The sequence below is a fragment of the Cyanistes caeruleus genome, chromosome 1 (assembly GCF_971803275.1).
Source record: "Cyanistes caeruleus chromosome 1, bCyaCae1.hap1.1, whole genome shotgun sequence".
Lineage (NCBI taxonomy): Eukaryota > Metazoa > Chordata > Aves > Passeriformes > Paridae > Cyanistes > Cyanistes caeruleus.
The window spans coordinates 47,803,960-47,830,756 of NC_141701.1; the positions used below are offsets into that span (position 1 = coordinate 47,803,960).

At 37.9% G+C, this 26,797-nt stretch overlaps 1 protein-coding gene across 30 annotated transcripts in view; it reads right to left on the reverse strand.

The window, feature by feature from the left end:
• GREB1L (GREB1 like retinoic acid receptor coactivator) overlaps positions 1-26,797 on the reverse strand; it is a 134,218-nt gene that overhangs the window by 35,174 nt on the left and 72,247 nt on the right. For 7 of the 30 annotated variants that reach the window (XM_086890627.1, XM_086890632.1, XM_086890651.1 and 4 more), the window contains 10 exons: positions 25,064-25,223; positions 24,545-24,742; positions 17,316-17,492; positions 14,393-14,569; positions 12,312-12,434; positions 8,944-9,081; positions 6,924-7,037; positions 6,463-6,582; positions 4,705-4,842; positions 2,637-2,822 (listed from right to left, as the gene is read on the reverse strand). In XM_086890627.1, the coding sequence (XP_086746753.1) occupies positions 2,637-2,822; positions 4,705-4,842; positions 6,463-6,582; positions 6,924-7,037; positions 8,944-9,081; positions 12,312-12,434; positions 14,393-14,569; positions 17,316-17,492; positions 24,545-24,742; positions 25,064-25,220 (1,528 nt within the window). In that variant the 5' untranslated portion in view covers positions 25,221-25,223. Of the gene's footprint in view, positions 1-2,636; positions 2,823-4,704; positions 4,843-6,462; positions 6,583-6,923; positions 7,062-8,943; positions 9,082-12,311; positions 12,450-14,392; positions 14,570-17,315; positions 17,493-24,544; positions 24,743-25,051; positions 25,224-26,797 lie in introns of all 30 variants that reach the window. The other 23 variants (XM_086890599.1, XM_086890581.1, XM_086890609.1 and 20 more) reach the window with 7 other exon arrangements.

The following is a 26,797-nucleotide window of genomic DNA, read 5'->3' on the forward strand; positions in this document are numbered from 1 at the left end:
AAGAAGGGAGAGAAAGAAGGGAGAGAAAGAAAAGAAGGGAGAGAAAGAAGGGAGAGAAAGAAAAGAAGGGAGAGAAAGAAGGGAGAGAAAGAAAAGAAGGGAGATAAGGGAGAGAAGGGAGAGAAGGGAGAGAAGGGAGAATTATTTCAGAATTCTAAATAGGTGGTATAACAAAGGGTCCAGAAATCTTTTTCAACCAGAACACAGGCCACCCTAGCACTGCATAGGCTGAGATGGTGTTTGTAGAAACAGCAGTGCAATGGTAAAAAGCTGACAATTACAGATGATGGAATGTAACCCACACTGCAAATATGGGCATTCTGATGTATAAAAACAAAGCTTGAGAATACCTCACCATGAATGCTGCCAAAGATAACAAATATGAAATTCAAGTAAGTCCAGGAGGTAGACTAAAAAAACCCACTAAAATCAAATATGCTTCTTTATCTTTTTTTACTTATTCCTTTATCACAGTCAGTGGAATTTATTTATAGCAATGCTACAGCTCACAATCATAGGTTTAAATATGTATAGTCTTCATAGAAGGTTTAAAGTATCCAAAATTCTTTTTTTTTTTTCACTTTGATTTTAATATCATCATGAGTTGCTCATCTGATTTCTGAAAACACAACAGCATCATCCTACAATTAATGTTGTCATAATTTTACAAGAAAGCTGATAGAAATTCTCAGCTATATACTTTTTATTTTTCAAAAAAAGGAGCACTTCCACAGATCATATTCTTATCATCTGTGATCACAGTCATCCACAAATATATTTTATACAAGTAGTGAGATCAGAAAAATTAGGCAAGACTCTGTCTTTCGTGCTTTTGCTTGCTTTTTTACCTTTGCCTTTATCTAACTCTTTCGCAAGATATTCTGGAGAAAGAAAAAACATTTTAGTCCTACTTTCTCAATTAAAAAAAAAAAAAAGAGGCTTACATGAATAAATTGTTAATTTATATGTGTATTTGTCTCTTCTTGTCAAAAACTTTTGAATCTGGCTGCTGTCCAATCATCTCTAATGTGCTCTGATTTAACAACAGGGGACAAAGGCCTCAGTTCAGTGCAGCTGATGCAACTCCAACAGTTTTCAGTTTACAGCAATATTCAAACCAGCAACATGTCTCGATCCCCTCCTCTACAGAATGTTTTTACTTTTCTCTCATTAAGCTCTTTCAACTTAGAGCACTGGCACACATCTCCACGTAAGGTCAAATAGGAAACTATTCAGCTTTGCACAGCTACGAACAAAAGCCAAACTAACCACCTGCTAATAAGACAACTGCATTATGCTGAAGTCACAGTGCTCAATAAACACAGTTCTGTTACAGAAGCTTTGCATGAAGCCTCCTCTAGTTTGCAGCAAGTATAGACTTGCTGCATCCATCTAAAGTTAGACTTGCTCATGGAGCGTGATTCACTGACTCACAGGTTTCAATAAATAGTTTATTTTTAATTGGAAATGCTGTTATCAGCTGGTAACAAAGCTTTTTAAGCTGCCTCTATCAATCCAGAATTGTGTGATGCAGCTGGTTTTAACACACACACTCTACAAACTTTCCAATAAAGATGAAAACCTCAAATAACAAATTTAAGCCCACTGAAAGAAGGTAACAGAAAAACATCATGTAAAAAATTAAGAAATTCTTTGTCAGGTCTAACATAGCACCCAATGGACTAGTGAGGCAGAGAATGATAAACAAAGCTAACAGGTCACTTAGAGAGTATTACAGCACAGAAAATGGTTTCCTTCCTGTCTCTTACAGAGCTACAGTAAAGTGTACTTTACACTGTAAAGCACTCATGGGTGAAACCTGCATGGAGCACATTTGCTTCCCGAATTGTAAGGTTATCAGCAGTTGTGCTGCTTTTGGAACACCTGCATATTTCATACCCCTGTGTATTACAGATGGACTGTGCTCTTCAAAAAAGCAGCTTCACACTCCCCTATGATAGGTGGTATCTTCTCAAATACAAAAGTTAGGATGAGACTGCCATGGAAGTTTCCCAACATTATCCTGCATTTTTAACATCTAAAACCTTGCTGTTACCAATGCTCTTTTTATTCTAACATAAGGAAAATTACTGGACCCGCAATAAGAGGGAAAAAAAAAAAAAAAGATGGCTTGCTAATTTGCTCTCAGACTTGCAAAAAGTCCATTTCAAAAACATTTACAAGAATGAGATATTCACTGAATCACTTGCCTTAGTCTGAATAACAAATGTGGTTTTCATGTAAACAGTGCTGTCACCAAAACAATGACAACCATCACACATCTGCCAGCATTTGTCACAAAACTGAATAAAACAGACCGAGTGTCCTTAGAAAGGGCTGTGATAACTGATGGTTTGATACCCTAAGCAAATGAGTTATCTGCATTGCAAATCCATTTCACAAAGGTGACCTGGTCAATCCCCATATGGAGAGCAGAAGCAGTATCAGCCTTTAAATTCACTTCACTTCTTCCGTTTCAGGACCAAAATGGCAAAGTCACACACACTAGATGGAGCCACTTGCCTCTTCCAGCCACAAAAGCAGCCAGAAAACTGGCCCTAAAAGGGACATAAAGAAGCTATGAAGAAAAAAGGACAGTCTCAAATAAAACCAAGTGCTTATGACAAATTGCTTACCTAGCTGGACAAGATACTGAATAGTTAAAAGTATCATATTCTCCACACTTAGCAGCTGACTGCTGGATAAACCCAAGAGATCCAAATCCTTGTTTTCCAGCTGTGGAATCTTGTAGCAGTTCACCAGCAAGGGACTTACAACAATATCACCAACATTTCCATAGAAATAAGGTAAAGTGCCATAGCCTATGATAAAAGAAAGAAAGAAAACCCCCATGAGAAATTCACAAAATTTGCCATTACATGAAATCCTGCACAATGATACATTTCCAAATTTCTTCTTAAAGCTGTCTCACCAAATACATTGCATCAGTGACTGGTTTAGGCACTATAATACCTTAAAAAATAAATTACAAGCCAGGTATCCTCTGCTGTGCTTTACAATAAGTGATTCACATACATTTGCAAGAACTAACATTAACTGCATGATATCCAGCAGGATAATAACTATTGTTATTCAAATACAGATGAGAATATTATCTGTTTGGGTCTTTCCCTGACCTTTAAATACAGATTCTCCATAATATAGTGTACAAAGAAGAAAAATCAATGAAAGCAAAAGTACATTGATCTTAACATTATAAAAGCAGCGTAAGTTGCATTAGCATTGATTCAGCCACTGTGGTATTGCTGTGATTGATTCCACTTTTTTGCCACCTTCCCATTCTGTTTTCATAAACAGGTAAAATAAACATCGACAACAAAACACGCTATTCTGTAAGGTAAAGTACATGAGCACAGGCTAACTCCTTTTTTCTTTCACAATGTTTTTCGTTTCAAAAGAAGCATTTCCACAGAGATTTTGCCAAATCCATCCTTTTGAGTACATCTGGTTCTGTACTATTAATAGGACGCTGTTTCTCAGGGCCACTAACATTTAGCCTAACTGAGGACTTAATGGCAGCTCTCCAAGAGCCTAAGGGCTGCATTCAATTTGCACTTAAGCTGATGGCTGTAGGCACCCTCATCTTTAATAAGGAAGTGTTTCTCTGAAAACCATTAGAGCTCCATGCTAGAGCTTTATAATCGGCTTCCAGAAAACAACGCTAAGCAAAACAAACCAGAAGCGTAACCCTATCCTTGACAGATTTACTGGTGTAGATGGCCCTGTTAATTCTCCAGGAACTGTGTGTATTAAAATTATCTGTGCAAGTGAGGACTTGGAGAACTTCTCCATTCCTTCAGGAATGGCAAATTATTCCACGGACTGCACTGATAAGCATGTTCTGTTAACACTGAAGCTACTTTATAGGACCATCTATACTATATTGGACCTAAAAGAAATTTAGAGTGAAAAAAAAATACCACTTACTAGAATTTTGGCAGCACTAGCTGGCCCATCTTTTTTTAGATATTATGATATAATAATATATATTATATATTATATATATAATAATAATATATATATATTAGATATAAATATATATTATTTAGATATTTTTTAGATATTATTATTACCAAATAGCTCAGGTTGAAAGGCATATTCACATTAAAAGTCATACTTTAAGCAATGTCTTTCTAAGGGTTAACAAAGTACTTTATACAGCTAAAGGATTTTAAAGCCTGAAGCTTGATCTGTTATCTCAATTGCTTACCAGAAATATGGACTATAAATGACAAAAAGTTAGTATGATTTACTTCTGTTTAGTTCATGCAAATCAATTTTCTGGTTCTCATGTAGAATTCTGGGGCTTCAAGATCTGAACTATAAATGCTGCAGGAAATATTTTCTTTGTTTATAAGTTGTTTATACTGGAAAGCTATTTTCATTACTTGGAAATATTTCTCTTCCTGGGTTTTACAAAAATCTTTTTTGTATAAAACTTAGATTTGGCCAGTGGTTCTGCATAAATTTGACCTAGTGGTGACCTGTTTGCAAATCAGGTTCTCCAGAAATCGCCTGACTCTCAGTTTTAAATATTGAGCAACTAAGGGAAACTATCAGTGACAAACCAACTTCACATTGTACTGAATCCCAGAACCAACAAAAATAAATAAAACCTCCTTTCTGCTGGGGAGCATGTATTAGTATAAAATTCAGCATTTGATTCCCCAGTGTAAGACTTACCTATCAGAATCACTGGTCTGACTCCTGAGTTATTCAGCAGGTTTTCAGGAACTATTACAGTCTCCCCTGCTGGGATGGGTTGAGGCTGTAAAATTCCAGTTAACATGGATTGAGGAACTGGGACTGACAAAAGAGGCTCTATAAAATAAAGAAAAGAGAGACTTCCATTACTAAAAGGCTCATACTGTGATTTGGCCTTATGAACAAATAAGAAAAAAATTACCACAAATCACTAACTGTAATAAAATTCAAAAGCTCTCTGCATTTCCTGCTATAGTTTTAAGTAATTTAAATGAAGAGCCTATATCTTCCTGTAGCCTCACGCCTAAAATAAAACTTCTTCTGACCACTGTATTGTTGTTGAGAGTGAGAGAGCAAAACACAGGTTTGAATATGCATCTTTAAACAAAGCCAAGTACTAAGCCAAAAGGCCACCCCCAATACTGCCTCTCAATGCAAGGGAAGAAACTGCTTCAACTTCTGACCTAGAATATATGTAGATAAGAAAAATAAAAGCAGGCCAAAATCTGAAAGCTGCCCCTAGATAGTTGCTACAAGGATAAAAAATCAGGCTTTACTCATGAAGGAGCAACAGTAGCTTTCATAAGTAAAGGAAACCAAGTGCAAGAATTTTGTAATCTGCAATCAGGTTTCAGAGTAAGGCCTACTTCACAAGTTTCTTAGGCTTCATTTGGTGGTTTGCAGCTACTTTTTCAAACCATGCCATCAACAGGAAAACATCAAAGGGAGGATGAATGAATGCATATGTTTTACCAGGGGAACTGTTTATCCAACAGAAAAAAGTACTACTAAAGACTCACAGAAAATGGAGTACACAACAGAGGTAGCAGATTAGTGGAAACAAACTCAACAAAAAAAGGAGAGATTGCCTTGTGTCATGTCTCTTCACCAGGTTTCTGAAGAAGAAAACCGACAAAAGCTGCAATTTGAGGCGTTCAGATAAGCAGGCCTGCACGACTATGTAACTCTTCCTCCTATAATTAATATCTCTGGAAATAATTCCAAAATATCTTAAAACCAAGTCCTCAAGAGCAGAGTTAAAAATGCATTGTGCATGTTGATGAATGGCTTTTTTCATTCCTTGGCTGCTTACTCTCTTATGAATAAAGAGGTGTCTACATGGATATTGAAGAGTACTTGTAATTAATTCTATTTCATATCATGATATTAAACTCCTCCAGGTTTTCCATGCACTGCTAAAATTTGGTCTCACTTTCTGCTTTTAACTGAAGATGACCTAGAGGATATCAGTGTCCTTTGCTAGGCCAAAATTATATAAAGCTGTTTTTCCCATGCGAAACAAAGTGTACAGTTTCTGTAGCATCCCACACCAGACTGAGACACAACAATCAAGGTGAAGGTTAACGAGAATCCTTGAAATATATTCATATATCCATACACCTGCACAATTTTAGAACAACTGAGTTACAGCTGGGGGACTATGGATTTCTTGTAGCTTTATTTTTTTAATAATATTATTTGTCTCTTCCTTTCCTCTCTCACCCCCAGCAGTTTTGCTTCCCCTGTGTCGCATCTTAGATTACAACAACCAGGACCAAGCAATCATATGTGCTTTTTTTGGGGACACCTGAAAAATTCTCCATGGTGTGCTTAAACGCTTCGACAAGATCAGTTATGTTTGCTGTGCAGCACAGGAAAGGTGCAGCACAGGGCTGCGGGGCTGGCTGAGTTCACATTTTAACACAAAATGAAATCTCGGTGTCATTCAAGTTTTACCTGTTCTTGTCGAAGGCCGGATTGTAGGAACAGGTACTGCCAAACCAGGAGGTGGGACTGGGGACCCAGGAGACCATCCTCGGTGACGTTTCTTTGGTGGTCCAGAACTGGACATAGATGCTGGAAGAAAAGCAAAAGCTAATTCTAAACCCTGTCCTCCCAGATGACCAAATCTCAGCCCACACTCCATTTCACACTGGTGTCGAGCGGGTGTCACATTGCAGAGCACCAGAGGCTCATACCTAGATTTACATGACACCAGACTATGATGTGAAAAATATTGTTATTTGTGTTAAAAAGTCCAGAATTATCATTAATGGTCATTCCAAAAAGCAAATGAATCTGTAAAGACTGAATGGTAGGAACAGCTACAATCAGAAGAAGAACAAAATCACAAATTTCAAGCTCAACATCCAATGCAGCTTAGAATAAAAAAAATAAAAAAGAGAGGTTTTCTTTACCTTGGTCTCCAGCTGCACAGCCAGGACTTGGAGATGTCGAGTGAGGCATTGGCCGAGAGACTGTAGAACTCAATGCGTTATTTCTTCCTCCATTAGCGTTTCCATTAGCAACATCTGTGGCATGCAGTGAAAGAGGAGCTGAGTATAATAAAATACAGAGTGTGTGGCTTGAGACAATCTTGAAAACAAACAAAATAATACAGCCACACACAGATGCAAAAGAACAGGGCAAGATGCATGATTGAAAAAAAACATACTCCAGGGAAAGCATGAAATGTACTCAGAAGAGAAGCATTCAGATTGTAAAATCCAAGCCTTTAAAGGGGTGTCTGGATCTCAAGGTAGGGAGGGAATAGGTGGAAGAAAAAATCCAAAGAAAGCCCCACCAAAATACCATGAAAAATTACACAAACACAAAATTATTGGAAGGTTTGCAACATATTTTTTACACAGTGATTTTTTTTTTTACAATATAAGTGGAAAATGCAGTTTGCAATGATTTTTAAGCCACTTGTGTGTATCTACAGAATTTTCCCCTAGTCATCCATATGCCATGCACAGTAATTCACTCCAGGGCTCTCATCAAAAGCCTTAGCACAGGACACTGGGCAGAGGAAGACAGGGCAGTTTGCTGCAAAGGGTACATGGCCTGAGCATTACTGAGGCAAACCATCCTCAATTTTGCTACCTCTGCCTAAGGTGATCCTCCAGTCTCAGCCTGACACTCTGACAGGACCCACTATATCCAGGCCACAAAACTAAGCTACAACAATGGATGATCACCAGAAGTTACCATCACTCATCTGAGCTCCCTCTCAATTCTTTTTCGGAACAGTTTTTGCAGAAGAAAAAAAAATGGCATAAACTGCCAACATGGACGCCAGTGGAAATGACAGCTCCTTGCTGATATCAGCCAGCTCCACAAGGATTTAGGTCCCAAAAACATATTCCAGGAGCAACACCAGGAGATGGTGCAGCAGTTTGCTGATGGCAGCTGCACCTGGAAGTGTTAGAGACATGGGTGTGTAGCTTAAGACAATGCAACTCCCCAGCTGCAGACATCCAAATAAATTCTGGCACAAGACTCTCCAGCTGCCAACTACAAAACAGGAATAAGGTCACTTGTCCACTGTAAGTTCCCCATTTGTACTCTGAGTAAACAATTTTGTATGGACAGACATGGTGGGCATGGGTCAGCTGACAAAATTGAAGTGGTTGAAAAGCTGGGAAGAAATTTCAGTGCAAAATAAAATCACACAACTGTGGAGGGGGGAAAAAGATACTTTACACAAATAACTGTTAGTGAATTCTTAGGTACAACATAATTATATTACGTACCATAATAGTATGTATTGTATTAAATAACAAATGTAATACATCACGTATAAAGTATAATGCTCATGTGCATATATGATGAATAAATGGATATATTTTCCTATTCAAGCATATTGTCCTGCAAAAAGTGTGATGACTTCTTTTTTATTGCTTTAAGACTAACCAGCTAAAGTAAAAAACAATCAGATTATCCCAACAGAGCATCAGTGAGGGACTTAGATGTCACAGTTGAGGGTTATCATTTATTAAACACACAATACAGAAATAAGCAATTAAAACAGCAGAGATATTAAAACTCCTTAAAATGAGACTGAATTCCACTAAATGTGTGTTGAGGAACTATAATTGTTAGAAAAGCAGAACTAAACATTATGGGGGCAGGAATCAGTGTGATATCAAGAGGTGACATTTATGCTCTCTTCTGTAGCTGAGGATATCTGTAGAGAGAGCACCACTGCACTCCTACCACGAGGTTAAATCTGAAAGCCAAAGTGTGGCTCAAGCTTGGGGACAGTACTAACTGCAAAAATTTCTGTGCTGAAGATGGCAAGAACATGAGAGTTCTGGAGAATGCTAGTGAATGTTTTCCTTTCCCTTTTCCACCACAAAAACTACACTCTCTTTTCTTGGCTGTTAAGCTGATGATTCCCTTGGCTCTCAAGAGTTTTGGAAAGCAAAGCCATACCTGAAGCAAATGCCTTTCCTACGAGCTGTACTGACAGAGCCAGAGGTTTCACAATGTTCTTGTTCCGGGATGGGTCTTGTGTTCCACTTAAGTTAACAGCAGCAGCAGATGATTTTGCTGGACTGTACACTGAAGAATCTGAGAACAGAAGTTGTTCAATTAATGATCAAAATTTTTATATATATATATATATATATATATACATATATACACATATATATAATTTTTATCATATACACATTTATCAAAACTCGTCTCTGCAAAACTACAAACAATTTTTTTTACACTCCTAAGTAATTACCATGTATCTTTCAGGAGTTTTAACAAACATTTAATTGGACATTTCTATAGAATTTTATAATCTACTGAACCCATGATTGATCTCTTCCACATTTTGCACTCACACACACCCGAAAAATAATTTAACTGTAGAAAGGGCTATCTCATTGCTCCTCGAAATAACCTCATGGGACAGGCAAGTAAATGCAGTTATCTCATGGTTCACATGAGGAAGCTAAGACAAAGAGCTTGTGGAACTTGCAGCCAGCAAGCATAGGGAATAAGGACTGGAATAAGTTGCCTAAAGAGGCTGTGGAATCTCCATCACCTGAGATTTTCAACAAGCTACTGAATCTCTGTCAGACACAGCTAAGCTTGACTAAGGGCAGAAAAAAACAAACCCAAAAACATAGCCTCCTTACAGCACTACAGTCTATAAAACTATAAAAAGCATATGCTCATTTATAAATATGGGTGAAAAATTAAGGACATTTGAGCCCAAACTCTTTGCATGAATTAACAAATTTCTTAGAGCTTCTTTTTACCAAGGCTAAAACTTATAAATCCTATTTTATAGAAAGATAAACTGAATAAAAATCAAATTTTAATATTTGCCCAGTATAAGACTGATTCCAAACTTCTAAGCATCTAAGTCCCTTTAACATCAGGCATTTCATAGTTGCAATTTACTTCAAGAAAAAAATTGGCATTTGGATGCTGATACACTGGCAAATCCAAATTCTTGCAACCAGAGTGAAAGAATATTAACCCAGCATCAGCCCAGAAAGTAGCTTGCAACAAGTAGGCGAGGGCGGCTAAGTTCACCTACAGATGTCCCACTGAAACAGCCAGCTAAAGAAAACAGAAGACAAAGACCAACTTGATCTGCCAAACACATTCACCCTCAGGCCACACACCATTTGGTGAAGGAGGGTGGGAGGAAGCTCTGCTTTGCCAGACAGAGTAACTGACATGAAGAACAAACACAGAAGCCTCTGCTGCTGCTGCCACTAGAAAATCTTGTCCATGTTCACACGAAATATGCTGAATGGCTAACAAACAGACCACCATGTCAGGGCTCTTGGAGGGAGATGTTGGTTTGTCATTAAGTATGATATAGCAAATACGTAGTGTTAAAGTTTCTCCAAAGCAAACTGTCTAGAAGCTTCAGGGATTTTTTTTCCCCCGTTCTCTAGTTGTAATACATTTTCTTGAAATTTTATCTGTGAATGTGGATGTGGCTGGTATATGTTCAAACACTACTCTGTTACCTGGGTAGGATTTAGTTACTAAAATACCAGTTATTAAAATTCTTCATCCTTCTCTTGTAAAGCCTTGTTTCTAGTTGTTTAACACATGAATTGAATTTTCCCCTCTCAAGTGTCTGCCCAAAACCATATTTTTGATGCTGTATGCTCATAACTACCTACTTAGAACCTTATCTTATAGAACTCAGAGACTGAACTGCTCACCAGAAATATTTACACAACTTTTAAAGGAAAAAAAGTGGTGTGAGTTGATGATGAACTGAAAACAATTTCAGCAAGAAACCTGCTAATAAGTAGTCCCGTTTTAAAACAACCAAGAAGCAAACTTCAGTAGAAAGAGCTATGCAGAATCTAGAAGAGAAAAAGCCAGAAAAGCTCTCCATCACAGGTGACACATCAGAATTTGTGCCACTGAATAGAAGGTGCTCTCCCCCCTTCTCCCAGTCACAGGGGATTCATGTATATATATATATATGTGGCATTATCTTCACTAGAAGATAACAGTAGAAGGAGATGAAAAGGTTTTGACAAGCATGACCTAGGAGTACAAACAGTGACACACAGAAACACCAAGCAGACTGAAAATGGCAGGGAGCGATAAGGAGAAAGCCATATATAAAAGGTGTATCTATTAACTTGGCAGGTACAATAGAAGACAAAGCTGTGTAAATATTAGAATTCTTGCTGTTCCAAATAAACAGGTTCTCATGCATCTGCACAGTTCTCATGCCTGGATCTCGCAGCCAAGGGATCATGCAGTGAAATGCAGATGTGTCTAAACCATACTTTCATTTAATTTTATCCAAAGCCTAAACCATTTTGCTTCCTCAACAGAGACAGGGGCAAAAACCTGAGGGAAGTGCATCTGAAAATACTAGCCAGTGATTATAATTTCATATGAATGTCCATCTTCAGGTTTTGTTTGTTACTCCTTTTAACAAACTTTCTAGGTGTAAAAAGTATTTTAACCATCCTGCTTTATATCTGCAATTCATACTCCTTTAAAGAAACATATGTTTTTGGACATTCATATAAATTAATAACAACAATTAACAGGCCGCGTTCTTTTGTTTTTAATTTTTCAGGAAATAGCACAAACAGACACAAAAAACATACAACAGCACAGATGAAGCTGCAATAAAGCAATGAGGAAGAAAGCTAAAAACAAAAGCATTTTTTCTAATGGCAACAAATAGATACATGACATTAAGATGCTGCTTCTTTGTCAGTCAATGTCTATTTGATTTTTATATTTTCTCCTTATTTAAGGAGATAATTAATAGCTTTCTAGAATATTTGAGGCCTGTTAGCTCACATAACACAAACCCACTGTATGCATATGAGGAAACTGCAATTCTAATTATACCTCTGTGTGCAATAAAATTTAAATAAATAAGGAAATAAGCAAATAAATAAAATAAAATCTCTCCCCTTTTCCCTAAAAGGATAATATTTTCCTTTTCCAGACAAACAGTCTAGTTTATATACTAAGTAAACCCTTCCCTACAAATGTGTAATTGAATTTTTTTGAGATGCACAAAAAAAATAATGAAACAAAGACAGGGAGGCACAGAATCAAATAAATTAATCAAAAGACCATTTAATGCTTTTACATCAACTGTTGTTTTGAGACTAATCTAACCTTCAGCCTCACCTGGGTCTTAATCTTTGCCAAAGCAAATTTTGAAAGGCATCCTCTCCAGTGTAATCTATCCATGGCTCAAGGTAAATACCCAGTTGTTTACAGCATCCCTGACCCACCAGTGTCTGAGGTAGCTTACCACCCCCAATGGTTATCTTTACAGCACTTTCAGCTCCTACCTGTCTGAGTGAACCCTGATTTGTATCCATTAGCTGATCCACCCTCTGGGGTCGTGGACGGTGACACCGAAGGATTTGGTTTAGCAGAGAGGCTAGCAGCAGATGATTGCCTGCTTCTACATTCTGCAAACGAAGCAGCTACAGTACATATTAACAAGGCCTGCCTTCCAGCAGCAAAGTTCAGCAACACAGCAAAAGGTGACAAAATGTTAAGAGCATACATAGAGCACGTACAACAAACAGCGGCAAATGGCAGCATTCAACGAAAATAGGGATTCACAGTTTAGTCAACTTTGTCTTCTAATTAAGAAAACCTCCCTGGGGGCCACTCAGGGGGCCAGGCAAATACAGACCAGATGCTGCAAAATGGCAAGAGCGCTCAGATCACAGCTTCCAAGAGATTTGAAGGTATTGGACATGTCCCAGAAAACATTCAGCAACTTCTGTGGCATAACCTGTATACAAACCATCATATGTTGCCCTTTAAAAGAAGAAATTGTGCTGAAACCCAGATTTTTATTTTTTTTTTTAATATGCCTCCACAAACCTTCAGGGAGATCTCAGTGCTGTTAGTGTTTGCCTGGATGAAAACTGAGTCGAGAGAGAAGAAAGTCACCTTGAAAAATCACATATTAATCCATTTTTAAAACTGAGATCTAATCAGGATTTGTTTTAAGAGAAGGACTTAAGTGTTTAAAAGCACTTTTCTTCTAATTGGACTTACAATGTAAGTGAAGAGTGAAAGGTTACCAGATGGATGGCAGCAATATGGGGATAGAACCTATCAAAGTAATGCCCATGAAGCTGACTCTTGAGGCTGACTCAACTTTTGGTTGATTTTCTAAACTTTCATGAGTGCTCAGAACACTTGCAATTAACATATAACCAAAAGTGAAACCAGTATCTTCCACATGTGTATTACTCCTGACTGCATTTACCAGGACACACACCAACTCCAACAGCATGAACATCAGGGAGGGGTTTCAGAAAAAAAAAGATTCTAAAAGTAAAATAAGACTTCCTTTGTCTCTATTTGGAATTTCACTAACAAATTAACTATTTGAGTCATTTTTTTGTGAAAAATGCAGTTGGAAAGCCGCATGCACTCTAAAGCAGTAGTTAATTATCCTTGTAACGGAGAAAAGCAGCTGAAGCCAGGATCCTTTTGAACCGCTAACTGATACAAACTATAATCACTCATACAGCTCAGAGATAACCATCTCTTTCTGGTGTCATGCTGCTATTTACATGAGGATGTGACTTTTCAGATGTCTGTCAGTCCTCCTGCAGAGCTTCCCCTCTCCTCACATCAACCTTCTGGAACAACAGGGACCAGATCAAACTCTGTACTCTGTGAGTGAAACCTCAGATGAAAAGGCTGGGGAGTCTGCACATAAACCAACTTGGTACACTGTGAGTTGGTAAACCTACTAAACTCTTTCCTGGAGTCTTTGCACGGTTCTAGCTCCAAAAATCTGCATCCTCCAATAAGAGACACCATGGCTACCTTGCTTTGGGGTCACAAATGTACCCTCTTGTAGCAAGTAATATTGCACAGGCTGCTCTGGTAGAGGGTAAAGACCAAGTGTAAAACACTGCAAATGGAAGGAGCATCCAAGTCTGTTCTTTCCCTGAGATCAATGACCTGAGCTTTCTTAATCTTACAGCATGCTAGCCATCCTCAGGCATGAGACAGATTGGATTGCACCTGCAAAGATGAATATCAGTGGAAAACCAATGTTGCAGCCCTGGCTGTGAGTCACCTTGCTTCAGGCACATGAAAGAATTCATCTGAGTAACCTCTTCTCTTCTATCAAGATGAGTGCACACTCTAAGATGGGCAGATCTAGGGCTGCCACCAAAAGTACAGGGATATGAAAGAAGAGTGTTGACAATCACATGGTTATTATTAAGACTTAAACTTCTTTGGCAAAATCCACACTTCAGTGAAATCAGTGAGAATTTTCCCTTCAAGCAGTTGCTTTTGAATGCATACATTTTGAACAGCAACTTTCAATCTTTCATTCAACATCACCCCTAACAGCATAAAACACGTCTAATTGAATGGGCACCTTTATTACCTTTCCAGCAAATAAGGGGTCCCTTTGACAGTACACCTTGGGAGCTTCTTACTAGGTAGTACTTTAAGTGCTTCTGCTTCTTTGGCTGAGTGGTTAATTTCAGGTTGATATGATTGGAAAACTCTGTGAAGTACCGAAATCCTCTTTCTCCACAGCCTATACAATTCCCAGAAAATCCTGGAAGAATGAAGCAGAAGATACACAAACAGATTAAATGTCTTGTACTATCTGCTAGGAATAAGGCCATCTAAACCTACCTGCACATCCAATTCCAAGGGACTGGAGGCCTCCAGCCAGCCAGGTTCTGTAGACACAGCACATGTGTGTCAGTCTTAGCTTTTCTGAAACTCCTACAGCTTTTCAGGGTGTACTGACTCATGCCAAAATCCTACCACCAATTTTACACTCTATACAGTGCAGAGAAGAATAACTACTTGGTAGGGGGAGAACTATATTGCCATGCTAGGAAATTTCCATGAGGAAAAATAAACACCCAACATTTTTTCTACATTAAAAAACCATGGGCTCCAAACTGCAGACTAATAATAGTAATAACTAATTAATTATTAAGAATAATAACTAATAACTGTGGCTAATCCATCAGAGCAACTTCATAGGACTGAAATTAATATCAAATAATTTTTCCCTGAGGCTTCTTATACAAAATACTTCCCAAGTAACCTGAACCTTATTTTTTATTAAAGTCTTGAAAGCAATCACTTGATGTCAAGATTTGCATGGCCAAAGCTAGGAGTGCTTCAGAATAGTTTCAAAAACCTACAGCTTCTCAAGAAAGTAACAAATTTGGGGACAAAGGGTGTTTTTCTGCAATGTTCCCAACAAGGTTTCACAGAAAGGGTTGAAATTTTGAGTTGAGGTCTGGAGGATACAATTCAGACTAAGAATTATAAGCAGCCTTGATTTCCAGTGCCATTCACAGCTATGTTAATGGGAATCTGGCATAATGATAACACCAGTCTAACATTTCAGAGAACAAAGCATGGGGCATGTTCTGAAATGGGTCTGCCTTAAAATCTTTGTTGTTTGAATCAGACCTCTTTTATCTAATGCTGAACAATTAAGACCCCTTGTCTTAACTGTCATGCCACTTATGTCTGAATTGCTTTCAACCCTTAATAAAACAGATTTTCTATGGAATATCAATAATTATGTGTAAAAGTGCTAGCAGATTAATACCTAGTGGAAATGCTTTATTTCTGTTTCTTCGGGTTTTTTTTCATTTACTAATCAGTTCAAGATCTATAAGAGAATCAATTTTTCATGCTTGCTACCATTATTTTACTGTTATTTTCCACAATGACAAACACCTTGGAGGATGGTGGTTCCTACATTCACCTGTCAGCCAGTTTAATAGGTTTATGACAAAGATATTCTGTGGTTTTGACAAAATTCCTTATCCATAAAACTCTCAATAAATAGGCCATTGTCTTTAGCCTTACTGTGCCTCATTATCAGCTTGGAACAAGGATGCCAAGATGCAAATTTTTTCATCCTGTTTTTCCTGGAACTGAATCATTCTTTCTTTACTCCCTTGCAGCCCGCAGGATCTAGTGGTACATCTCCACAGTTTTCAGAAAGAGTAACCAGGGTCTCACAGAGCTACTGAGTCAGTTCTTGGCTCATAGGTGCCAGTTACAGGGGCCTCGAGGCACTTCAACACATCAGCAATGCCAGAGACGTGAGTCACCAGGCTCTTTATCAAATGAGACCAGAGATGATGGATGGAGGGATGGATACAAAGCTGGGATGTGGGGGAGGCTTACCAAAAAAGACAAGCAGTAGCACATTTGACCAGGTTTAAACACCATCTGCCTGTCTATCAGATAGTTCTCACTGGCCAACTCATGACACCTCCCCTGCATAGCAGGGCAGAAGCTCCTCTGAATCCTGAAGTGTTCAACAGAGTACCCTGTTACCCCACAACCCCAGTCATACCCAGGGAGGGCACATCACACCACAGCCTCTGTCTCACTCAGGACAGGGGCATTTCTGCCTTAGGCACAAAGGTTTGCAGTGTGTAGTAGTACATCAAATAATGGAGAGGTAATATTAAAGCACAAACAAAGCTGTTTCAAATAGTTACACAAAATATTTCTGGTCTGGATCAGAATTTGAGCAATGCAATTAAATCAGGGTATTTATCCCTTGTTGTAATTTCTTTCCTGTTGAAAGGTCTTTCTGAATATATCCTAGGCAGAACAATGACTGGAGGGAGAAATGAGAGAGAAAATTCAAAACAGGCTAAAGGAGCCAAAATACATTACATGACTTCTACAAGCTTGTTAAAAGGTGTACCAGTAGTGACCCAGGCAGGAAATTTAGGTGCACATAGGCCTGTCTTCAATTTCCAAGAGGCATTGTTGTATTAAAATTTTAAACTTCATAAATGTAACGGATTATGACATAATTGGGAAAGGCGGGGAGGGTGTCCCTATGTTTTGGGTTTTGAGAAGAAAATTGCTCCAAGAACTTCTACTGAGAACAATGATCCTGGTGAAGCCAAGGGCAGAAATCATCCATTAATTAAAAAAAAAATAAAATTATATATTAAATTTTCAGTACTTGCATGAGCATATTTCTTCTTAAATGAAAACACTGTAAGCTCCAGCAGAGATAAAGAGTATATGGATAGTTCACATTTAGAATGCCAGGGCTGCAATTTACTTCTGCCCACACAGAAATCTAGAAGATTCAATTGTGGTTAATTGTGGAATCAGGGACTTGTTTTAAAATGGGCTTTTAAGGCAGTTTCATCTACAGATTTTATTTAATGAAATCAGTCCTCTCCTCAACATATTTCTAATAGAAGGTTATTAGCTGAAATGACATTAGATAATTTTCAACTGGCTTTTTTTTTTTTTTCCCTGAATTATTATGGCACAAAGGAAAAAAGATCTCTTACCTAAAAGTGCATTTTTTCCATGATCATCCGGCAAAAACCGCTTGTCAACAGCGCAGACCAGAATGTGCTCAGGAAGGTTGGGAGATTTGGCTCCTACTAACAGGAAGCCTGCTGGGATATCAATTTGCTCCATGCACAGAGACACTAACCGTAAATCCTTGCCTGCTTGACAAAAACCTACAAAATGAAGCAAAACAAATGATAACTCTTCAAAAGAATTCGTTTCGTTTTCTTTGTTTCATCAGTTACAAAAGCAAATGGGCTTCACAACTTGATGTTGTAACTGGAGTTTTAATATATCTTTTTTAAGGGAAATAGAGGAAATTGAGATAGCATCAGAATCACTAGCAGAGGGTTTCAGAGGCAATAGATAACATTATTTTAAATATGCTGAACACATACAGGCGCAAAAGAAATTTAAGTGTCCAAACATTAGACATCAAATGGCTCCGAAACCAAATTTTTTCAAAAAGAATCAAAATAAGAGGATAAGCTTGTGATTTATTAACAGAAAACGGCTCTTAAAACATGCCAAAGATTATTTTTTCTTTGCCAAACTTTAGTTTACAGTTTTCTCAAGAGAAATAATTTTGTCTTTGTTGCTTGTACAAGGCTAGCATTGATACATAAACAGCATTAAGTAACACAAAAGAATGATAAAAATTGATGACTGAAGATTAGTAGTGGCTACTAAAAATTCTATTATTGCATTAAAATAATTAAATATCTTAATTTTTAAATTCTCTACACATTTTAGAAATTCCAGCAAATAAATAATTCACTAGTTTTGGACATGTGAATAGTGTTTTCACCAAGTCTCCAGTTGAGACTCTTGAAGTCTCAGTGGACTGCATGACTTTCAAGTCTCAGTTTTTTCCCCACTCAAACACACATATGCACACAAAATGAGGTCACAACATTGCTTCTAATCAATGTACACCTAAAGCAGCAGAAGTGGGCAAAAATGGGGACCTGAGAGAGTTTCTGCTGTCCTATGCCCTGCAGTGTGCAGGTAGCAAGCTGGGTCACACAAAAAAGCACAGCAAGGCAACCCAGAGCAGTGTCCAGGCTAAACAAACAATAAATAAAGAAAATTATAATCACAAGAATCAAGATTACTGTTACATTTGAAATTACTGCAATAGATATTAAGACTTCAGCTATCAATACCTATTACTAACACTTGATTTTAAATATTATTCATGTAGTCCTTAAATGTCACAGAAATTTTAAGGAATTAAAAATATCCTGGAGAAAGACATTGTCTAAGCATCTGGTAACACAATATGATCACAACTTAACCAAAAGCCACCTCAACTATTATTCATACATATGTCTGTGCTCTTAGCTCTTGTGCCAAAGCCTACAGAAACTTCAGCAAAAATTATGGGAGTGAATGGGTTTTGGTTTTATCTCAGAATTGTAGCAGGCACAGAGCATGTGCAAAGTGTAACGCAGAGAATCAGCCTGCATGAATTTCCTGGCAAGCAGGAGCTTGCTGAAAACAGGGTGCAACACAGGTTCAGCCTTGTGCCTACACTCACAATCTGCTGAACCAGTTCTTGGCTGAACGGTTTCTTTAGTCCTTCCATCAGCTCAGTTCCAGCAGCAGCTCATGGAAAGCCAGCTTGGATTCACCCCTCACACACACACCGTTCTCCAGGCAATGGATTGAAATGAAGCACCTGAATTTTTCATGTATGAATCACTGGATTATATCAATAACTTACCAATAAAAACTTTCATATGTTTTAGGAGGGAAGTATCAAATCTACATATTTTAAGCACAATTAGTTATTTTCTGATTAGGTGCCATTTGATTTTAATCTGTTAAATTCTTCTTAAGACATGTTCTCTAAAAACATATTGATCCTACTCAAATAAAAAGCCAGGTGCCAGGCTAAGTATTATCTAGACTTTCTGACGTAATTTAGAAAGAAACAGCCACAGATAAACCCAGGGGAAAAGTCCCTTACATTCAAGATAAAATTTGTTTATTCAAATGTTTATGCCACTTGGGTATTATATCCTGAATTTTCAAAACTGACCTTAAATATTTGGGCATTCAGTGAAATCTGAGCAGTTGACATGCTTAGAAAATACCATTTTACATCTAGAATAGAAAATTTACCCACTGACAATGTGGGCAGACAGGAAATCTGTAGATAAGGATTATGAAACAGCAAGTGCAGTAAGATTTCAACCTGTGCTTTTACACAATTAGCTTCTAGCCCGGTCTCTACCTAAAAATGTTTTGGAAGTGCCTCTAGAAGCACAAATGGTAACCAACAGCAGGCTTTTGAAGGATTTTTTTTTTAAGGAATTGCAGGAAAAAAAAATTTGTCAGTGTTGTGTGTCAATACAGAAGGAGCTTTCTGAAGGAGCACACAACATTGAAAAGGGTGAATGTCACATGAGAAGCTTTGAGCTCCTGGGAGTGCTTGAGGGTTTTGGTGTCCCAGGGAAGTGAAGCAGTGCTCCACAACATCCCAGGTGAAAGAAAAGATTCAGCTTTATCCAGGCTACGAGCAAAACAACTTCAGCTAGGCTTTGAGCAGCTGGGTGTCACCATTCTGCATCAGTCCCCAGGGGAGAAGCTACAGGAGAACCCTAAGAAGCAACATCTTAACAAGTTTACAATCACAGGCCAGTAAAAAAGCCTGCTATCATGGGAACCTGATATTTGCAACCTCTTACCTGAGAGGCTGTGGATCTTAATATACTTAATATTTCCCACCATTTAGGATATGCAGGATTGGACAGTAGAAATGCTGCATCCTACCTAATCTCTAAACAATACTTGTGATTTACCTCCAGTATCATCTCTTATTTATCCAGTGCTCCCTGACCCCTTGCACGCTCCCCCTTCTCCCTCCTTTCACAATCTCCTTTGGCATCCTCCTCTGCTTTGGCTGGCAGACATCTCTGGATCAGGGAGGTATGCATGTGCAGACTGGCTGACCAGCACATGCCTCTGTGATGTTCAGCCCGTGAAAGAGCTATAATTACTTTGCTGCCCCAGGGGACTTAAGTTTGGGGACACCGATGTCATCCAACCAACTCCTGAACTTCACAAATCTTGCTGAAATTCACTACCATTATAATCTCTACCCCCCTGCCAGCAATGGCAGAAAGCAGCTCAGAGCTCACAGGCAGCTGCCAAAACCTCATTTTCTGAGGTGGTGAGACAATAAACAGGGCTGATACCAAATGGTTTCCTCTGACTCCCCTTCTGCAGAGGGAAAGGTATCCCGATGGGTGGGCATTGAGAGAGGCAGCACAGACAGACCCTCAGAGCCTCCATGAGCTTTTCTCTTGCTCACTGAACAGCTGCCACAAGAAAATCTGGGAGGGCTGCAGGGCTTGGCCAGGTACAGCCAGGACTTAATTCCATCAGGAGATATGGAGAGGATGCAAATCTGCTTCTGTGCAGTAAAAGGTTTGAATTTTCCTTCAAAGACATGCAGATGGTATACTTCAAGAGCCCTTCATTATCCTTCTTTCCCTTGACTTTTAGGGCTGAATAGTAGTCTTTTAAGTTTCTGCTGCTTTTTGAAACTGAATGAGGAAATTCCACCCAAAACACATTGATTTGGAAGCAAGTAACTGACTATGGGGAGATGAAGGGGGGAATTAACCCTGTCTCTATTACATTGTCTTTTTCTAACTAGCAACCACCACAGAGACCCCCAACCTTATTTTGTTTTCTGTTTTGCATGATTTTTGCATTGGTAATTAATTAACTGTTAGAAATAATAATTTCCACATTAGGAAAGACAAGACATAATGTTTCAGTACTAGATGAACTTGTGTTGTCAGTGTCTAAGACTTAAAACATTTAAAATCCATTTACATTTCATAGCTATTCATTTATAATTGTGCTGGCACCTACATTTCTATGTCAAACAGCAATAAAACATTTCCTCTAAAGAAGAAAGAATGGCACTTTAATTTATGAAATTTTCATTTCATACCTTTTATGAAAATCTAAGCACAAAGATAACATGAGTCAGTAAACCAAATCAAGTTCTCTTTGTGAAATCTTTTATCGACATGTAATTATAAAAAGCAAAAGTCCAAAGCTGATCTGCTGAACTACTTGAAAAAAAGCTCAATACGTTCTCACAGGATCTCAGCTTTGTTTCAAATAAGGAACAAACGCTTATATTTTGATTAAAGATTTGCAAATACCAAGAGCAGTCACCAAAATTTAAGATATTAACAGCTTTTACTGACATCTTCCTTTCTTTAAAAGAAAATTCACTAGTTTTTGCTTCTTAGGAGAACATTTGCATTCTCTAACATGACTACAATTTAAATTAACCCACTCCCATCTTCCTGAAAATGTATCCCCACAAATGCTAGAATCTTCTTAAAAATGAAATGTCTAGCTATCTATCTTCCCTTTCCCCACTGTAAGAAGTAGTTTCCATGTCGGGTACCAGCCCCTTGCTGCACTGTAATAAATGGGGTATTTGCATAAGGAATTAGCTTCCAGGAATTACATATGAATTAGGGGTCACTGTCACTCTCTGTTGTAACCTCACAGTAACTGATCAAGTGTTAAGTACCTGCTTACCTAATTGCTTCTGAAACTACCTTGGCCTTTCTTTAAGCATCAGGTAAATTGAGGATTTGCTAACAAAAGAAAGGTGATACTATTGTGTTTCCCACAGCTTGCATAGAATGTTATTCCACAAATTAGAAGCAGACTCTTTTAAAGCTACAGCGAGCAAGCAAGTGGTTCAGAACAGCCTCTTGCTAATGCAAGAATTTTGTTGCTTATTTGAGGTTTTGTGTGAAAACAAATAAATTTGTTTTCTTGAAATCCTATTTTCAGGGAAGCTTTAGTGACAAAAATTTGTGTTGAGCAGGAAAAAAAAAAAAGCCCCCCCAAAGCCCCTGAAAATAAGTGAATTACTTTCATGACTAATAAACAGCAAGGCTCAGTGGAAAATGCAGTTGCTATTTCCAATGGGTTAAGGAGAGTAAAGAGATTTAATACTACAACCAGCTGAGAAAGAACCTCCAACAATCTCACTTTGAGCCACTTATTTTTTTTAGCTGACAGCTAAAGGCATTAAGATTTACTTTCTGCATCCCTGTAACTGGCAAATGCATCTGAATAAAAGAACAAGTCATCACAGAAAATAATATGATGGTTATGGCACACATCCTGAATTCAGGAAAAGTAAACAGCACAAACACCTTAAAAGGAAAAAGGTACCCCCTTAAAGGGAAAAAGATTTCATCCCACCTGATCCAAAAGGTGGGAAACAGGTTTTACAGCAAGCAGAGCTATGAACTGCAGGTTTTAGTACCAATATTTTGCTCTTGGATATACAATTGAATGCATGCTTAATTTAAAGTATCCAAACACAGTGAGTCCAAGTGGTCTATCAGTATTGTTTAACATCTTCATAATGTTATTTACCTTTGCAATTAAATAACTAAGATAAGGGATGCAAGGATCCTGTCCTACATCTCTGGAAGGCACACTCATGAGATGAAAGATGAGCTATCAGATTAATATCTTGAGATATGGTCTGCAATGTGAATGTTTGGGAACCAGGGCATTTTAAACAATTATGTAAAACTGTCCTAACAGATCACCAGAAGTATTTGGAAAAAAATGTTTTCCTTTCCTTTTCCAGATACAAAGACGCTGCTGTCTTAAATCAGTTCCCTGAGAACATCTAAAAAAGTAAGGCAGATTTTGTAAACTCAGAATGGTAAACTTAAAAATGAGTAATGAACGACCCTAAAATTCTGCAGATGTAACATACAAAACTTTCTTTTAGAGTGCTTTGATCATAAAAGTCTTACAGATAAAAATCAAAACACAAAATTGCCCCTGAAAGGTCAATTTTTTCTGGGACATACTAAGAAATTTAGTATTACACACATATAATATGTGAAGTGAAAAAGGTACTGCTCCTGCCCTCCACAGGAGATTTTGCAGGCTTTATTGACACTTCATTGATACTACTCAGTCCTCAACTGAGAACACCTTCCAAGGAATACATAATTTCATACTTTTTCCTTCCCTCCTCCTTCAAATTTACAAGCCTTCGAAGAAGAGAAAACCACTCTTCTGTGTGAGTAACAAATTCTCCCAACAATATTCCCCATCTTTCCACAGTAGCCAGCCAGCCCCTCTGTCCTTTGTGCTACAGGGAATGGGCAGTACACTGTCACAGAGGGTAAACATGCTTGTGTGAGCTGCATTTGGAAGTGGAAAAGGCAAAGATGACAACACATGCCACTAATGCCCCCCAGAAATGTCAAAGAATTACCAGCACTGGTCCTTACTTCTATCACTTCATACAACCATATACTTCAGTGAGGTAAAAAATCATTTTACAAATTACATATTTTGATGAACAAGGAATTCCATGATTCAGGGGGATATTGAATAGAATGTCAAGAAGGGCATTTAGACCTGGTGGGAACAGTTTTTGTTTTCAGGTGTCTGAAGTCAGAATGGTGATGTTTTAACAAGAAGCACAGCCAATAAATATGAATAGATCTTACTTTTTTGAGGAAGTTAAACCTTCAGAATAGAACAACTTTGGGATCAGATTAACCAGTCACATCATTTTTTCTTTGGCCAAGTAGGTACATGCATGACCTGGTTCTTTCTTTAACACATTTAAACCCAAACAAATATAGTATGGTCAACAATTTTGCCCATCTTGAGCAACAACAAATCAGGACAGCTCAGGGTAAGGAAGCAATGGCCAGCAGGGACATGGGGACAAAACAAACAAGCTTCTACTACCAACCTTCTTATCACCTCAGAAGCAGAAAGTACACTAAGTGTCCTCCCATTTTCTTTTTCCAAACTCTTCCTACTGTCCATGAGCCAAGTAAATCCAGCTTTGCCTATGTTTCAGAGAATCATCTAGGGATAGACTGAGAACCAGCCATACTGATGCCAACTCAGGTAACCTCTTTGAGGACAGTGAATCAATTAAAACCACAGACAAAAAAGGGCTTTCAGAAACTCATGAAGTGCCACAGCCAGTCCTCGACACTGCTTTCAAATGATACATTAAGCTTTATGTCCTCAAACAAGTTCTTCTAATCTATATTTTGCCAGATCTAAGGATTTGACTATAAACTGTATTTTCAGACTTTCTAGCTCAAGAATTTGTAACTGTAGAGAGGGCACGTTTTCATTAGAATCAGTTGTGGAGATCATACAGTTAAAAAAAAAGGACACCAACCATCAGTAGTGCAAGAGCCTTCAGGGGCAGGTTTTTGCGAGTATGGGATTGGTGGACTACTTGAATCTGACATGTCTTCATCCTCGTCTTCATCTTCCATTTCATTAACAGTTTGGTTGGTAGGAAAGTCCAGGTTTCCATTTTGTGAATAGCGATGTACTAACTCTTTATCCAACTCTTCTACCTTTGGCTTCACATCTGAAGAATAAAAATAGAAAAAACAATAAAATATAGTAAAAATAAAAATAACACAGAAAATAATTTGTTTAAACAGTATCTGCTTTTAATACAACATCTATCTCCCTTTAAAATAACCAGCATGCCATTCCTTCCCCTTAATGATGCCCAAAATTCAGATTTGGTCACACAATGAACTGCTGTGCAGTTTTGTGGGGGTTTTTTTGTTTTGGTTTGGTTTGTTCTTTTTGTTTTTTGTTTGTTTGTTTTTTTAAAGGAAATACACCCCACCCTTTTCACAGAGAGAAAAACAACTGAAACGTGCCATACTTTCACGGTTACCTTCCGGCAGGAAAGGAGGCTGGTCAGGATCCAGGTACAGCTGTGAGAAGATTGGCCGTGGAACAACGCTGCTACATCGCAGAGAAGCTTCTATGGAGTTATGGAGAGCTTCCTCGAAACGAGCAGATTTTAGTTGCCCTGCATATGAATTCCCCATGATCTAAAAACACAAAGGAAACAGCTCATAAGGGGATGGGAACGTCCATGCACAGAGAATCTACAAATGAAGACAGAGGTCTCACTATCATCCATGACAGTGATATAAAGTTAGCAAGAAAATATGCTGTGGAAACAGCATCTCTAACTAGCACTGCATGTTCATGTTTCTCAGTCTGGCAGACTGCATCCTTCTGTTCCACTAAGATTTTAGCATGTTCCCAGCACACTGCTCTGTGTCTTCTGCATATGTGGCCTCTCATGAGCCTCAAGAATCTGCTTGGCATAAAACATTAATGGAGGGCAGATAAAATCATTATTATTTTTTGGGGCTTTTTAGGATATTCAGGACAAAATAGAGAAGGGTATATAACAAAACAGAATTAAAATATCAAGTAGGGTTTCATCAGTTTTTGTCAAAAAGTGTGTTTACATGATTTTCCACTTGTCAGTATGCCATATTTAGAGAAAAGCCTTACACAAAGACATCCAATAACTTGCATTTTTGCTCTTGCTCATATTAATGGAAATTACATGGAAGGTCAGTTTCTCTGTCTTTTCATTATTTCTTCATCTCCTGTCTTCTATGTAATACTGTGATTTACATGTAGTTTGACCTATAAAAGGATCTAATTATACTCTTATAATAAAAGATATACAAAAAAAAGAGAGAAATAAATCACTTCTAAACCACATTCAGCAAATGCAGTGAAATTTCTTTATTCGAAATTATGCTTTATGCTCATAGAGTGATAATAATCATTTAAATATCTGCTTTTACAATTAATATTTTTGTTTATATCTATGACAAACATAGGAGCTTAATTAAATATTCAAACACAGACTATTTCTTCTCCTTGGATGGCATCACACAGCCCATAGTCTGTTACATAGGATATGGACTCTCAAATTTAAACATTTAGTTAACAGAGTGGCCATGGAAGGTTTTAAAATGAGCTAAGGGAGACTCACTGAAATATGAAATTTTCCACTTTGCCAAATGACATTTGTTCCAAAGAAACAGCAATCTAACATTTTCCAATATTCAGAACCCAAGGCTGAGCTTTCAGAGAAATTTATTTCAATAGAGAAGAGTTTTCCCCAGTTAAATCAACAGACACAAAAGTATAAAACCTTATAATATTATCTTTGTTCTTCCCCTCACTAGATGTCACCTTGTCCTACAAACAGGAAGAGACCTTGGCCAAGAAGATAAGTTGGCATTTTGAAAACCTACAATTCCACTCCTGCTTTATCATTGGGTTGCTCAAGGTCCTCAGGGCCACCTGTAAAAGGGCAATAGTCATGAGAGCCACTTCCAGCAGCCTTTGAAGTCTGCTGCTGTAGACAAATATCTAAGAGCTGATTATTACTACACTACTGGATACATAGGTGTGAAACAAATCAAATTACTCACCTCTAACGTGGGAGAGAGGGTCAGTTTTCTGTTCAGAGACTTTATACAGCTTTGGGAAAGTAATTCCCTATCTCTGATTTAGACTGGCTTTTAATAAATTTTGTGGCAACTGCACTTCTCTACTGAAACCATTTTCATTAAATTTGGAAATGGTAGGGACT